The 16,127-nt window shown below is 37.3% G+C and overlaps 1 protein-coding gene across 4 annotated transcripts in view; it reads right to left on the bottom strand.

Annotated features, from left to right (window-relative positions):
* Dnaaf9 (dynein axonemal assembly factor 9) overlaps positions 1-16,127 on the bottom strand; it is a 143,900-nt gene that overhangs the window by 98,693 nt on the left and 29,080 nt on the right. For all 4 annotated transcript variants that reach the window (XM_005320523.5, XM_078051495.1, XM_040276267.2 and 1 more), the window contains exons 4-7: positions 12,720-12,844; positions 11,773-11,869; positions 9,452-9,558; positions 2,274-2,351 (exon numbers count right to left, since the gene is read on the bottom strand). In XM_005320523.5, the coding sequence (XP_005320580.1) occupies positions 2,274-2,351; positions 9,452-9,558; positions 11,773-11,869; positions 12,720-12,844 (407 nt within the window). The remainder of the gene's footprint in view (positions 1-2,273; positions 2,352-9,451; positions 9,559-11,772; positions 11,870-12,719; positions 12,845-16,127) is intronic.

The raw sequence follows: 16,127 nt of genomic DNA, 5'->3' as shown, positions 1-16,127 counted from the left end.
AATATAAAGTACAAAATGGGACTGGGGATGTGGCTCAGTGGTTGAGGGCTCCTGAGTTCAACCTTGGTACCACCATCACCCCTCTGCAAAAAAGAATTCATGATAGTGAATTCTTGGACAAGGAGGAAATGGGTTTGGAAAAAAAAAAAATTCAGATTGCTTCTGCAGTGACCAACAAGGTTCTGTTGTTTTGCTTTGTAATTCTTTAGGCCGTACATTAGTTTTATTCTATTTTCTGAGTCTGAGTCTGTGTTCTTATCTTTATTTTCCTTCTTAATTATTATTATTTTTTGCACTACTGGGGACTGAATCAAAGGTCTTGCACATGTTAAGCAAATGCTCTACTACTGAGCTACATCTCCATCCTTTCTTATTTTTTATTTTGATAAGTGTCTCACTAAGTTGTCCAGGCTGGCCTCAAATTTGGTGATCCTCCTGCCTCAGCTTCCCAAGTAGCTGGATTATAAGTGTACACCACAGTACCCAGTGAGTCTTTGATGTTTTAATAATAAAATGTCTTTGAAAACAAATGCACAAGCAGTATTTGTTCACTATCATTCATATAAGAAAGGTTAATACATTTACATTGCATTGAATCATCATAATGCTCAAAAATGCTTCAGTTTTAGTCTATAATTAAAGATCTATCTATGCTCATTGCCAGTCCTTTTGCTGTATTTTTTCCAGTTATAGCTTGGTTTGTTGAAATTTGTACTCAAATCTGGTTTCTTCAGAAGCTCTCAAGAACCATATGTCTCAGTACTTGTACATTCAAAAGGTTTTCTGCCTTTATATGTGAAACACGATATAAAATTTGGGAATTACTTTTTCCTTGAGGACTTTATTATAGATATTACCTTACTTTTTATTTGCTGTGGAGAAATCCAAGGCCAGCTTGAATTTCCCCTTTATCTGTGCCTGGCTGCCAAAGCATTTTATTATTGAGTTTTTTGGGAGAAGTCTACAAATTTTACTAAAATATGTCTCCGTGTTAATCATTTTAGGGCAATTTTCTCTGAATGATAGTATACTTTTTTCGATATATAAATTCAAATTTTCTGCTATTCTATGGAAATACAATTTTTGAAATTTTGTCTTTTCCTTTCCTTCTTATCTTTTTTTATTTTCTCACTCTGCCTACACAAGGAGTACAACCATGATCCCCACAGTAGCATGAACCATATCCAGTGCCCAGCTCATGGTCTCCAAATATTATTCTAAATAATAAAGTAAGAAAAAATAAAAATAAGTAGCCCCTTAAAGAAATAGCTAGTTCCAAGTTTGAGGCAGAGAAAAAAAATCCTTCATGATCCTGGAATATTTTATATTATAAAACAGATTTTCTAATTTCCTTCATGCACCCTCCCAATGCATTGGTCTCAGGTACTCTTTAAAAATTACTGCTAGTTATCTAAAATAACTCTAAACACATTCTGTTCTACCCTATTCTAACTGAGCAGTACAAAATTAAAGTGACATCTCACAGATATTTAGCAGGTAAACCCAGACCAATTTTTTTAAAAGCCAAACATACTGAATACTCAAGTCATATCCACTGAAAACTCAAGTCATACCCACCCATATCCACTGAGACACACACACACTGACTGCTCAACCATTCCTATAGGGTTATTTACTAATTCCTATAGGGTTAGTTCTCATTGCAAATTGCTTCTCCCACCCTGAAAATTGTTTTTTGGAAGTTTACATAAACAATTAATGTCTGAGGAGATGGCAATTACAGCCTACAGGAAGGCCACATATTTTTGTAAACAAGGTTTCTTGGGAACAGACACACCCATTTGTTTAAGCATTGTCTGGTGCTGCTTTCAAGCTACAATGGCATTGCTAAACAGCTGCAACAGAGATATGTAACATAAAAATATTACCAGCTAGCCTCTAAGAACAAGCTTGCTGCCTCTGCTCTAGTCCTTGATTCCTTTAAGCCATATCCCATCTTTGTATCTTTTCATGCTACCAAAAAATATACCATCTGCATTATTTTACTAAAGTGCAGTCAAACAGAAAGAATGCCTTTAAGGAAAACTTAAATCCTGGACCAGGTAAGAGGTCTTGGTTTTGCCTGAGGCAAGGCTTTCAGAATAGAAAAGGTACTATTTATTTTTCCAGACTCCCTTCTACTCCCAACAAGTTCAAGATAATACTCTAGGAAGAAATTATTCTTTGATTAAAGCATTTCTTCAAGTTAAATATTTTTAGTGGATAATTGAGCTGACAAATATTCATAAATTAAACATTATTTGGCTCCTTACTTCTGATAGCAAATTCTCCAGAGACACAGGATCCATCTTGCTGTAGACATTCCAGAGATTCAAACTCACATCCTGCAACTGCAACAAAAGGCAAAGACATTAAAATAATTAATTCAATTCATTAGAACAATCAAAGTTATTTTCTGAAGCTCCGAAATTAATATCTTGGTGCTAGAATGAGCAATTAAAATTCCAGAAACTTGGGAGGATGCAGGAGGATTGCAAGTTCAAGGCCAGCTTCAGCAATTCTTCAAGACCCTTAGAACCTTGAAATCTGTCTCAAAATAAAAATTAAAAATAAATAAAAAGAACTGGGATTGGCGTGATGGCACAGATCTGTAGTCCCAGCAGCTCAGGCGGCTGAGACAGGAGGATCACAAGTTCAAAGCCAGACTCAGCAAAAGTGAGGCACTAAGCAACTCAGTGAGACTCTGTTTCTAAATAAAATACAAAATGGGGTTGGAGATGTGGCTCATTAGTGGAGTGCCCCCGAGTTCAATCCCCGGTACCCCCCCCCCAAACACACACAAAAAGACTGGGGCTGTAGCTCAATGGTAGAGAGCACCTGGGTTCAATCTTAGTACCAAAAAATAAAAAAATAAAAATAAATAAAAATTACTACCTTGGTATGAACCCAGTGTGATTAAAATAATAAATCAAAAATTTTAGTCAATTAAATTAGAACCTATACATTTTTAAAAATGCTTTCTCATTCAAGAAAACTGTTTTTTTTTCCCAGAATCTCTGGAATATTCTTTATGTTCAATGTGTGTGTATACATATATACATACATATGTATATACAAGTATGTATATATTTAATCTATGCACATGCAGACATGTCCATGTGTTTTTTGTCTTTGTTTAAAATAAAATTTTAATCAAAATAATGTGTCCATGGTATAAAATATCTAATAGTATAAAAGCTTGCAATAAAAAATTCTAATCCCCTATTCTGACCTTTTACAAACCTCCACTAGGTTCACTTCTCAGAAGTGACCATTTAAAGCTTTTTACATTTTCTTTTTAAAATTTATTTATTTTTTATTGGTTCTTCTTAGTGTACATGACAGTAGATTCCATTTTGATAAAATTATACCAGCATGGAATATATCTTATCCTAATTAGGACCCCATTCTTGTGGGTGGGCATGATAATGTTTGTTATGTACTTCCACATTTTGATGTATGTTTCTATCACTGCTTCTTCTTTTTTTAACTAAACTTTTTTATATACCTGAAAGGGTAAAGTTTCTAAGCTGGAAAGCTTGAATGTAAAAGATTAGGTATTATTAAGTTCCTCTGTTACACCCAGAACCTGAAATTCCTGAGATAGTTAAAACAACGCCCTACTGGCCATTTAGCCTAGGGCCCTGTGCAGTTGTCACAGGGCCTGAACCAATCAGTTTGAATGTGTAACCCACTTATGAATGACCAATCACCCCCGCCCGAATGTGCCAATCACATCTCAGAGTTGTTGTTCAATTTCCCCATGCCTCATGATGATTTGTTCTGATGTATGCAAAGCCCACCGCCCTCTCCAAAAAGTGTACTTAAGCTCTGCTTGACCTTTGCTCTGGGCTCTGGGCTGCTCTCCCTTCTTGAGTAAGCACGGAGCCACAGCGCGCTGGAATGGATCCTCAATAAATATCCCCTTTTGCCAATTGCATGGAGTCAGTCTCTTGGGTGGTCTCTCCCTCCGACGTTTCGCCAGACCCTTACAACCTTTATTTATATTTTTAAATTTTTATATGGTGCTGAGGATTGAACCCAGTGCCTCCCACGTGCTAGGCAAGTGCTCTACCACTGAGCCACAACCCTAACCCCTTCACTACTTCTTATCAATCCAGAAATTAAATATTAACTTATGGCAAAGATGCAGCTCTCCTATGCTCAACCCATTCCCACACTTTTTCTCTACACACACTTAACATAACATTACTTTCTATCATGATACTACTTTTTTGTTTACATCACTAATTATTACTAATGACACTAAAAACCTTATAAATATTATTTATTGAAGGCTAAATTCAGATGCATTTCTTTTTTAATGTAACTTTTAAAATGTGTTGCTTTTAGATATACATGATGGTAGAATGTATTTTGACATATTATATGTACATGGAGTATGACTTCCCATTCCTGTGGTCAAACTACACTTGTTTTTTGCTTTCTTATTTTTATTTTTCTCTTATTTTAATTTTCTTAGAAGTACTAACAGATGTTTTTTCTTTTGAGACAGTCTCTCTATGTTACCCAGGCTGTGCTCAAATTCCCACCTCATCTTCCCAAATAGCTGGTATTGTAGATGTGTGCCACATTGTCTAGCCCACAGCTTCATTTTTTTTCATTTGCATAATTTTTAGAAATCAATCCTAAACTTTCTAACTGCTCTACCCAATTTGTTTATTAAAAAATTTCTCAACAATGATACTATTGTCATTTAGGACCTGATATTTCTTTGCTGTGTGGGGTCTCCCCTATGTAATATAGGATGCTGAGAAGCCTCTGTGGCCTCTATTCACTGGTTGCTAATAGCACCTCCCTTCACCTCAAAGCCAAACCAAAAATATTTCCAACACTGTCAAATGTTTGAGAGCAGGCTAGGGCAAAATCATCCCCAACCGAGAACAACTGACTTAAACTAAAATACTCCATTCTTTTTCTTCCCTTGTTTCACTCTGGCCCAGCTGTTGTGCAAGCTTGCACAGCTACAATATTCACTTTGAGTCTTCTCTTTGCTATTATCCTGAAGCTCTCAGATGACAGATTTAGTCCCATGACTTACTTTTCTCCTTTTCCTTGGTTAACCTCCTTGTTTACTGACACAGAACATTCAATAACTTTCTAAAAGGGATTAAGTGGGAAGCAAACTTTTTTTTTCAAATCTTTATTCTGTTCTCATGACTGTGCTCCTTTGTTTTTTTTTTTTTAATTCTTTAATCTCTCTGTGTTCACCTTGAATAGTTTCTACTACTATGGCTTCAAATTCATTAATCCTTTTTTCTACAAAAGCCAATCTCAGCTAATGTAATTTTAGGTTAGCTACTACAGTTTTCATCTCTAAAAGTTGTATTTGGGTCTGGTCTTTTTTGTATCTTCTATGTCTTAATCTTTCCTACAGTTCCTTGAATACAGAATATAGTTATAATAACTGTTTTAATGTCCTTATCTACCTGAGTCTACCTCCTTGGGACATAGTCTAGGAATTTTCTCAAAGTAGTAAGCTGAAGCAATCATGGGATTCACCTTGCTTATTTCCACCTCTCAGGAAATCATTATTCTTCATTGCCTGATGCCTAGTTTCTTGAAAACCATTGTTATACCTATTTTTTTTTTTTTTGTGGGGAGGAGGGGGATTTACTTACTCTATCTATTATTTGTTTTTGCTTTTGGCAAATACCTGATTGCCTGTCACTCAGGGAGCAGGGGGAATGGCAGAGGGCGATACAGGTTGTTATATAACAATCTTCAACTAATTCCTTCATTTTTAATATCACCAATTTTCATTCCCTGTCCTTTTATCACTAATCTAATCTGTTTAAGCCCCTTCTACCATACTCTGAAAAAGCTTTTCAAGTATAACAACTAATTAGTTTTTTTGAGGGGACTGAATCTGATATCTCTTTTTAATGTAAATTTTAATTCTACTAATGAATTATGGATTTTTTTTACAATCTTTCCTTATAGTCATCAACCTCCCTTTTAACTCTACTCATCTGCTGTATCTCATTTCTCTTTTTACAAACTTCATTCTTAAAAGGTACAAAAGAGAGGGGTTTTTTTCACTTTTGTTTGATAGAAAAAAATTTTTAAAAAGCATGTTATTTATCTTTGCATTTAGTATGCTATGGTCTCTTTCTTATATTTCATTGAATCTTTTTATAAACCTTATTCCACCTCTCAATATGAAGAACTTATGTTTGTCTATAAATAAGTAAAAGAATGTTCATGGTAGCCTTGTTTTTCAAAAGCTTTCTCTTAGGATCCTCCCCTTAGGGAGCTGGTTGTTATAAATTAACATTAGCAGTTCACAGTTCCAGAAGCTAGAGGGTAACAAGAAAGCAGAGGCAGGAAAACCTGAGCAGAGGAGCTTTCCCTTACTGCTTCCAGGAAAAAATAGTTCTCCATATCCATGACCCAGTGTAATGAGTCTAAATGCCAAGCAAAAACTATGGCTGGGTCTGGTTTCCTTTTTCATGTTGGCATCTATCACATCAGAGACAAAACACCCTATGGGTGGATGATTTTTTTTTTTTTTTGTACTGGGAACTGAACCCAGAGGGGCTTAATCACTGAGTCACTGAGTTATATCTCCAGTCTTTTTTTAAATTTTTGTTTTTTAATTTTGAGACAGGGTTTCACTAAGTTGCTTAGGGCCTTGCTAAATTGTTGAGGCTGGCCTTGAACTTGTAATCCTCCTGTCTCAGCCTCCTGAGCCGCTGGGATCACAGGAGTACACCACCACACCCAGCAAATGACTTTAAGTATGGCCATACAATAAAAGAGAATTTTTAAAAATTAAGTTATAAGTATCTATAGTTCTCTTTTTCTTATCTTTCATAGAGTCAAGAGTTAGCCGGGAGTTGTGGTGCAGCAGCTCAGGAGGCTAAGGCAGAAGAATCGAAAGTTCAAAGCCAGCATCAGCATCTTAATGAAGCCCTAAGCAACTGTGTGAGACCCTGCTTCTAAATAAAATATTTTAAAAAGGGCTGGGGATGTGGCTCAGGGGTTAAGCACCTTGGGTTCAATTCTCAGCACCCAAAAATAAATAAATAAATTAACAAACAAATAAATAAAGGCAAGAGTCTTTTTGGCTTGGGTAGTCATCAGACCATCAAAGTGGAATAGAGAGGACACTGGCAGTGCCAATCTGTAGACCAAACTACTCCTCACCATAAATGACTGGGAAGGGTAGGGTAAAGAAAATAACTATATGGGGGGACTGGGGTTGTGGCTCAGTGGTAGAGCACTTGCTTCGCATGTGTGAGGCCCTGGGTTCAATCCTCAGCACTACATAACAATAAATAAATAAAGATACTGTGTTTATCTACAACTAAAAAAAATTTTTTTAAAAAATAACTAGATGGGGTAAATGAGATGGAGACAAAAAAAAGAGTAGCTGGGAGAATAAAAACTAGCAGTTACATACAAGGGCAGGAGCTGGAGAAAGGAACCTGGAGAGAGACCTTGTAGTAAATATGATGCATATATTTTCCTTCTCATGGCCTCTCTCTAGAATAGATCTACATTATCTTTCAAAATTTTTGAGGAGAGGTTTTTGTTTTGTGTTTTTGGTTTTTGTTCCTGAAAACATGACTTCATGATGTGCAGTACGTTAAGGCAAAAAGCCCATCTCACTTGGGTTACATCAAGGATACAGCCTTCTAGTATACATCAAGATATAGCCTAGGGTCAGGGGCACAGCCTCGGAAGGCAGACCACCTTGCCCCAGCCCTGCCATTCACTATGACTTAAGGAAATTCACCTAACCTTTCTATAAAAGAGAGACATAAAGTAGTACCTAGCTTGGAGGGTTTTTTTTAACATGAAGTGCTGGCATAGAAAAGGTACTCTGTAATAGGCTGGGATTGTAGCTCAGTGGCAAAGCATCTGCCTTGCATTTGCAAAGCCCTGGGTTCAACCCCCCAGTTCAAAAAAAAAAAAAAAAAGACAAAAAAAAAAAAAAGAACCCCACCAAAAAAAAAAAAAGATTAAAAAAAAAAGAATAAGTACTCTGTAAGTGCTTAGTTCATACAATTAATTACAAAAAAAAATTCTATTATTTTAAAATTATTTACCTTCCTCTATGCCCCACAGGGCCTGTCTCCCTTCAATCTCCTTCTCATCTGAATTAGAGTATTACTTCCTAACAGTGGCAGCTCTTGCAGCTTTGTTAATGCTCTGCTACTTGTAGTCAGTATGAGAATATTGTGCTTTGGGAGCAGGAAAGGTACAGTCCAAGTGATAGCATCCCTCTTCCCTCTAGCCCTCCTTTAGCACATGCTGCTTCATATTAGAGGATGTGATGTGTTCCCACCAGGCAAACCTCCATGTCCTGAGGATATTGGTACTTCTCAGAAGGAGAGCCAGGAATCAGCCCTGTGCCTTATTTCTAAAGGTCCCACTTAGGGCTGCGGGTAGTACAACACTAGCCTCAAATGCATGAGGACCTGGGTTCAATTCCCAGTACAGCAAAAATTAAAATAAAGGTCCCATTTACTCCCTCCCTAACAGAATGTCCCCATTTCTAGCATGACAATGCTTCCCATCCACGGTTTCCTGTGCTGGGGCAGGTCATGTCAGTGGTGATCCTATGGAGGCATATGAATGCCTGTCATCCATGCTACTAGACTACAAGGCCATCCTCCCTATTCTCTACCCTGAATGATCCCATCTCCCAGACTCACTCATTAGCTCACTTGACAAATATTTATTCATTATCTCCTAGATGCAAGGAATACTGAAAGAAAAGATTTTGTCTTACCACAAAAGCTAACCATTTTATTTCCTCTACTAATACTGTATTTATACAAAACCTTACATTGTCCCTTTCATTGTTCTTGAACAGTTGTCAAATTACCTGGCTGAAGTACAAAAAACAACAAAAACAGGGCTCTGTATACCTACTCAAGGAGCTTGCAGTCAGAGACCAGAAGTGAGTGGGTGAGTGGAATATGTATGACAAGTGTGACAACAGGACAAACGCTGCAAGAGAAGTTAGCCTTGGGTGCTATAGGGGTAGACAGGAAGAACACCTAACTCAAAATGGGGAAAGAAAGAGAAGTTCCAAGAGAAACTTCAAGAAAAGAGGATGTAAGAGCTCAGTTTGGAACTAGGTTCAAATACCAACTGTTTTCCATTTTAAGTCTTCTAATTTGTCCCATGTCCTGGCATGTGGCGAGGCACTGGGTTCGATTCTCAGCACCACATAAAAATAAAATAAAGATAATGTTTCCACCTAAAACTAAAAAATTAATATTTTAAAAGGAAGGAAAAAAAAGAATACAAGCTTGTGGGGCTGGGTTTGTGGCTCAGTGGTAGAGCACCTGTCTAGCAAATGGGAGGTAACTGCCAGTTTTCAATGTGTTATAACAATGCACACTTACATTGTGGGTCCTTCACAAAAATGGTCCAGTGGCACACAAAACCCAAACATATTACCTTTCATACATACCTCATATTTCATGGTAAAAAATCCATCCCCTCCAATGCCCTCCAGTGCAAAGGCCTGTACAATTGGCCATTTTTCCACCACAAACATATCAAATATCTGCAAGTGACCTAGAGGAATCAAATACAACAACACATATCAAATAGCATCCTAGATATAACAGTCTAAACCTGATCTAATGTGGCTGGACAGGCATTATTTCTCACAAGTTCACCAGGATCTCATCTGATAAAATAAATTTCACACAGATAAAACAGTTAGGTATTGAAACTAGAAATACATAATAAAAGCCAAGAAAAATTAAAAGCATAAGCAAGTGATATTGGTTTCCTAATTAAGTAATTAAGTAAAAAATGAGTAGTATATTATATTTGAATTGCATTATTTAGTAGGTATAATTATTAACAGACCCAAAATTGACTCTTTTCCCTTAAGAATTAAGCAATCAACTTCCTCAAGGGCAAACTACCAAATCAAAAGTTTTCCTTTAACAATAGCTTAAACATGCAAAGCTTTTTCCCACCTATATTGCTAAATTTGTTGGGTTTTCTCTCTATTCTCCACATCCATTTTTGAGCCTGAAAGCATATTTTTAAATGACTGTACAAATTATTATTTCTTATTACCAAGAGGCCCCATATCTAAACTCTATATAATAAGCAATAGAGATTATATATCAATTGTACTAAATAAATAGCCTATCCGTTCTTCTATCTGAACGTAAGTGGCTTGCTGTGTTCATATGGAAATTTCACAATTAAGAATACAAGCTTGGACTGGGGATGTGGCTCAAGTGGTAGAGTGCTCGCCTGGCATGTGCGAGGCACTGGGTTAGATCCTCAGCACCACATAAAAATAAAATAAAGATAATGTGTCCACCTAAAACTAAAAAATAAATACTTTAAAAAGAAGAAAAAAAAAGAATACAAGCTTATGGGGCTGGGGTTGTGGCTCAGTGGTAGAGCACCTGTCTAGCATATGTGAGACACTGGGTTTGATTCTCAGCACCGCATATAAATAAATAAAATAAAGGTCCATCAACAACTAATAAAAATATTTTTTTAAAATACAAGATTTTATAGAAAATCCCCAATTTCATTTCACTTGATCCTTTGCCTAGTAAAAATGTATCAAGGGGTTTCTCAATGAAAGCCTTCAATGAAAGAGAAGTAGGGACATTCAATTCACACACCATCCAAGCAAGGCTCTTTTTTTTTTTTAAGTAATTTTCACTTTACTTATACAAGACAAAAAATTTGCAAGTGAGGTATAGTCATTCAGGTCCCCCTGCAAATATTTTATATATAACATAAAATTTAGATGAAACACTGATCTTGGGTTACACTTATTTTTACACAAATATTTTGAAAAAGAGTTTGCAGAATGGATTGCTTTTCTTTACATTTAACAAATAACTAAAATTGAACAGCAAATAGTTTATTGGTTAAGTACATGGTTTCAACTGCAGTAATAAATTCACTTGAACAGGAAACAATAATCAAGTCAAAAGAATAAATGCTTGCTAATCATCAGAAAATCTGTGGCCATTTGTGCTGTCTCGTAGAAATCCAAAATCACTCAGAGGCCAGATCTTAAAGAAGATTCGTCCTCTTATTAGTCTATATGGAGTAGGTCCATAATACCTGGAACCTGTAGAATTATCACCTTCTAACCAAACATGACCTGTTGGCACATAAATAAAGCTTTTAAAGAAATCTGATGGACTAGTGGTGAGGATTTTGTCTCTTTGCAACCAATTACTCTTCTACAAATATTTGATTTTGGTTCACTTGGGCTTTTTGCAATCACAATGTCACCTCTTTGGATATCATAAAAATGTCAGCTAAGATTTTCTGCAAAGACAATATCTGAATTTTGAATTGTTGGCTCCATTGATGGTCCAGAACACATACATCTGTTCTACAATACATTCAATTTTAGGGTAGTTGCACGGCTTCCAGGAAGAAATCTAAAGAATGTCTCAAAGCATATGTGGGTGATACATGGTTTCAGGATTCCTCTGGCCCCAAAGAACCTGGAGAGACCCTCACCCAAGACTCAGGTGGGCCTTTCTCCAAGCAAGGTTCTTTTTTTAGAGGCTGCGGGGAGAGTTCCAGGGATTGCATTGAGCCACATCCCCAGCCCTATTTTATATTTTCATTTAGAGACAGGGTCTCACTGAGTTGTTTAGCACCTTGCTTTTGCTGAGGCTGGCTTTGAACTTGTAATCCTCCTGCCTCAGCCACCAGAGCTATTAAGATTATAGGTGTAGGCCACCATACCCTGCTTCAAGCAAGGTTCTTAAATGGCTTGCTGTCACTCACCTTGGGAGCTGTAAGGAATGCCAATTCTACTACAGTCTCGAACCATGTCTACAAAGCTGGAAATTTTAAATTCTTCTGCAGCTTCCTCATCTTCATACTAAAGATGGAAATTAAAAGGCAAACAGACTCTGATGAGACACCATGAAAAGTTCTGCATTTTTCTACATTTAAAAAAAAAATCTTTATTTATTTATTTTTATGTGGTGCTGAGGATGGGAATCCAATGCCTCCCACGTGAGGGGCAAGCTCTCTACCACTATCCACAGCCCCAGCCCCTTTTTTCTATGTTTATCAGTGTTGTCCCAAGACATTTATAGAAGACTGCACCCAAGAGGGTGTTTTCAAAGCCAAACTATTGAAATTGCTGGTCAGAAAAATTTGTCATTCCTTTATAATCATACACAAAAATCATACACAAAAATCAACTGAAATCATACACAAAAATCAACTCTAAATATATCAGGACATCTAAGGCAAGGCATAAAATTTATCCTCCCTCACCCTCAAATCTTCAACATACAAAGAAGAGTTCTTGACCAATATCAGGTCACAACTTTCATAAAATCTTCAAACTCAAATCTCAATTTGATTTCCAGCCAAATTCTTGAAAAGGACCCAAAGGGAAACAGAAGCAGATACCAGGAAACCCAAAGACAGAAATGTCACAAATCTGAAAAAAAATGTTGAGGGTAGTCCCCAAAGCACTAGTCCCAGACGACAGTGGTCTCAGGCTGGTGGAGAAGCAGCAGAACAGGAACATAGGTTCCAAGCCTACTACTAGGTCCTGATTCCAACAACCCCTTTTTGTCACCTTCAGGCAAACAATTTATCTAAAAGGTAATTTCAAAATGAAATATAAAAATCTCTACTTAAACTATTTTGAGGGGCTACCTGTTCCAGACCAACACTTTCCTTAAACAAGTGCCCATTTGATCTTTTTTCCTCACCTCGTTTTCAGTCATGCAGTGGAAATGCAGATTTCTCCAATGTGCCACATAGGGTATTAGATAGCGATAGTTGATAGGATTACAGTACAGATGGACACTGTCTGATTTAATCAATATAATTACATCTGTAAGAAAACAAAAATCAAGACACAAAATTGTCAAAGGCTTTTCCTTTAGATAGTTCCTACCCAGAAAATTAGTCAAACCATTAAGGGCTGGGGATGTACAAGTTCAGTGGTAGAGCACTTACCTGGCATGCAGGAAACCCTGAGTTCAAGACCCTACACCACCAAAAAAACCCAATCAATCATTAAAAGTATTTCGAAAACAATGTAACAAAACTAATAATAAAATTATTTAATTAGGCAATGTGCTTCAAAGCAAATAGAACATTCAAATGTTGACGATAAGAATTTCCTGGTCTCCATGGCCCTCTGGTTATAGCAATGCAGGCACCAAATAACCAGTCTTGATCAACCAAAACATGGTGTTTTGCAAGGGTCAACACAGTAAAATCTGTGGTACCAAACTCAGCTGTGTACTTCAATGCATAGATAAATACCAAATGGAAACCTCATGGTTTAAGCCCTCTCAGACAGGAAAACAGCATCAACTATGGCCAGTGATCGTGCTCTCACAAAGATCAGTGTCTAAAGCTCTAGACTACTGGCTTAACTAGCTCCAGGCAATTGTGGTCCTGGATACTGCATGTCATCTTTGGGAAAGCTTACTGTGTACACAGGAAAGGCTGGGAGGAAGGAAGTTGAGGCAAGGGGAAAGAGCTTCTGTAAATAGATCAGCACAGCTCACAGATTTAAGGAACGGCCATCAACAATGGTAAATCAAGCAAATAAAGCAATCCTAAAGGTATAAATAAAACCAGGTAAATGGGAGAGCCATGGACTAGGAAAGCAATATTAAAGTAGTAGGAACACTGAGAATGAAAGGACCCATACCTCCAGAATAGAAGCAGAGGTTTTATTCCATGGTTCCTCTGAGACCAGAGCCACCAGGCTTCTAATAAGATGAAGCCAGAAGTCACTGGAGGTAAAAAGGTACATAGGGAAGAGGAGCATCTGATGTGGGACAATTGGAGCAATGCCAACACAGCAGTGCAGTGTAACTGACCACACTTAATGAAAAATATTATAAGTATAATAAATACAAGCCATAGTTGACCACATAGTAGGGTAGCCTCCTAAACAGAGTTCCATGGTGCTAGCCTTTTAAGCCACTCTGCACTTTACATCTGGTCAGCCCAGAGTATTCTGGAAACAGCCTTTTCACTGTGGACTCTCAGGGAAGTGCTAGAGTCAAAAGGTAGCAAAAGGTAGGAAAGGGGGGTAACCTCTCATCTCTCAGTACTGGGTTTCCTCACCACCCTCTCTAGAGCCCTGTCCTAAAGCACTTGTAGATTACCTTCAGAGGAGTGTGAGCTTGATGTCACCCAGAGAGACTGAGACACTCTACATTGAAGTGCAACATGCTTCAAAGAACTAGGATACTATAAAGGGCATAATAAAAGCCAGGCACAGTGGTCTGTAATCCCAGTGACTCAGGAGACTGAGGTAGAAGGATTACAAATTCAAGTCCAATCTGGGCAATTTAGCAAGACCCTGTCTCAAAATAAAAAATAAAAAGGGCTGGGAACATAGCACAGTGGCAGAACACTTTTTTTTCCACAAGAAAAAAAAAGTTTAAAATTGAACAGTTGATGTATTCTCAGAATCTCAACAGACTGATGTCATCATTATAAACATGAGTTTAACAGTATACAGGTAGGTAAAAGAATAAAGTATATATGAGTTGAATATGTTCAATATTTTTAAAGTTTTTTAAAAAATAAGTCACTCTTATTGGTCCTTTTGCCTTTTATATATTTAGTGAGTTAACTATACAAGCAGAAATGTGATCAGAGTTTTTTAAAAATAGATTTGCTAATTTGGAATAAAATGCTCATTTGCTAAGCACCTATTGTGTCAGGTGACAGGATAAAGACAAAAATAAGCAAAGTAAAGCACCTTTTAGAATTTCAAGTATTTCCTTAATTTCAGTACTGTAATGTCCTTAGCAACCCTGGCTATAGTGAAATGTGTAGCTGATACAAATTGCCAAGATTAATTCTTTCCAAACAAGCAGAGCTATACAATGTAAGAAAAAAATTTTAAATCAAAATCTGAAACGTAATTTGAATTGAAAAAAAGTTAACAGAAGGGGGATTTTCAGTTAATTCTATACTTTATAATAAAAAGGAGAGCTTTAATCAATATAAGGTATAAACATAACTAAGGACTTTACCACAGAAGATCAGGGTTTCTCAACTTTGGCACTACTGACAATTTGGATTAAATAATTCTTAGGGGCTGTCCTGGGCATTGTGGGATGTTTACCAGCATTGCTGACCTCTACCCACTGATGCCAGTAGCACTCCCCACACAAGTTTAACACTCAAAATATGTCTTCAGACATTGTCAAATGTCCCCTGGGGGAACAAAAGTGCCCCCAGCTGAGAACCACTATACTGAAGCAAGATCATTTCACATCAGATGTTTGCTTTCATGGCTCCCCCAGCTGCCTCACAACAGTTGTCTGTCTCCTGTCCAGTTTTATTTGCCTGCTCCTGTCTCCTGACCCATCTGGCAGACAAGTCATGATGCTAAGTATGTGATATCAGAGATAGCTCCTGGGAAACAGCCCACTGTAGCATCAACACAGGCAGAGTGTCTCAGAGCTAAGAAAAGAGGAATGTAAGCAGAAAGCCTGCATTGTAGTCACAGGCATCATCAGGAATTAAAGTCACACAGAAAACAATTCCAAAAGATAGCAGGACAAAGAGCTTTTGTTCCTCAGCTGAAGAGCCACAAGAAGTCTTCCTTGTAGGGGCAGCCTGCAGGCTCATCCTTGCTTCACAACTAAACATGCTTTCACTGGATAACAGCACATATCTGAACCTTCAGCCTTAGAGGCAAATTATGGGGCCTTAATGGGAAATTATGAGGAAAACTAATATCTTGCCAAGAAGAGATAAAGCCAAATACTGATGTTTACTTTCTTCTCCAAAGTTGATTTACCCAGTAAATATATTCTGAAAATAACTTGTTGCTATTCACTTATCCAGTGGGTGACCAACAATATTTAATATATCAACAAAGAATAAATGTTATTTTTCACTGTCAAAAAGACAAAAATTTAGAGCTAGGGATGTGGCTCAGTGGCAGAGCACTTGCCTAGCACACGAGACACTGGGTTTGATCCTTAGCACAAATAAAATAAGGCGTCCTGTCCATCTTCAACTACAAAAAATATTAAAAAAGGCAAAAATTTTGCCAGATGTGGTGATACATGCGTGTAATCCCAGCTACTTGAGAAGCTGAGGTAGGAAAATTTTGAGTCTAAGGCCAGCCTGGG

Source organism: Ictidomys tridecemlineatus, chromosome 5 (genome assembly GCF_052094955.1).
Source record: "Ictidomys tridecemlineatus isolate mIctTri1 chromosome 5, mIctTri1.hap1, whole genome shotgun sequence".
In the NCBI taxonomy this organism is placed as follows: Eukaryota; Metazoa; Chordata; class Mammalia; order Rodentia; family Sciuridae; genus Ictidomys; species Ictidomys tridecemlineatus.
This window is presented reverse-complemented; position numbering and strand designations above follow the sequence as displayed.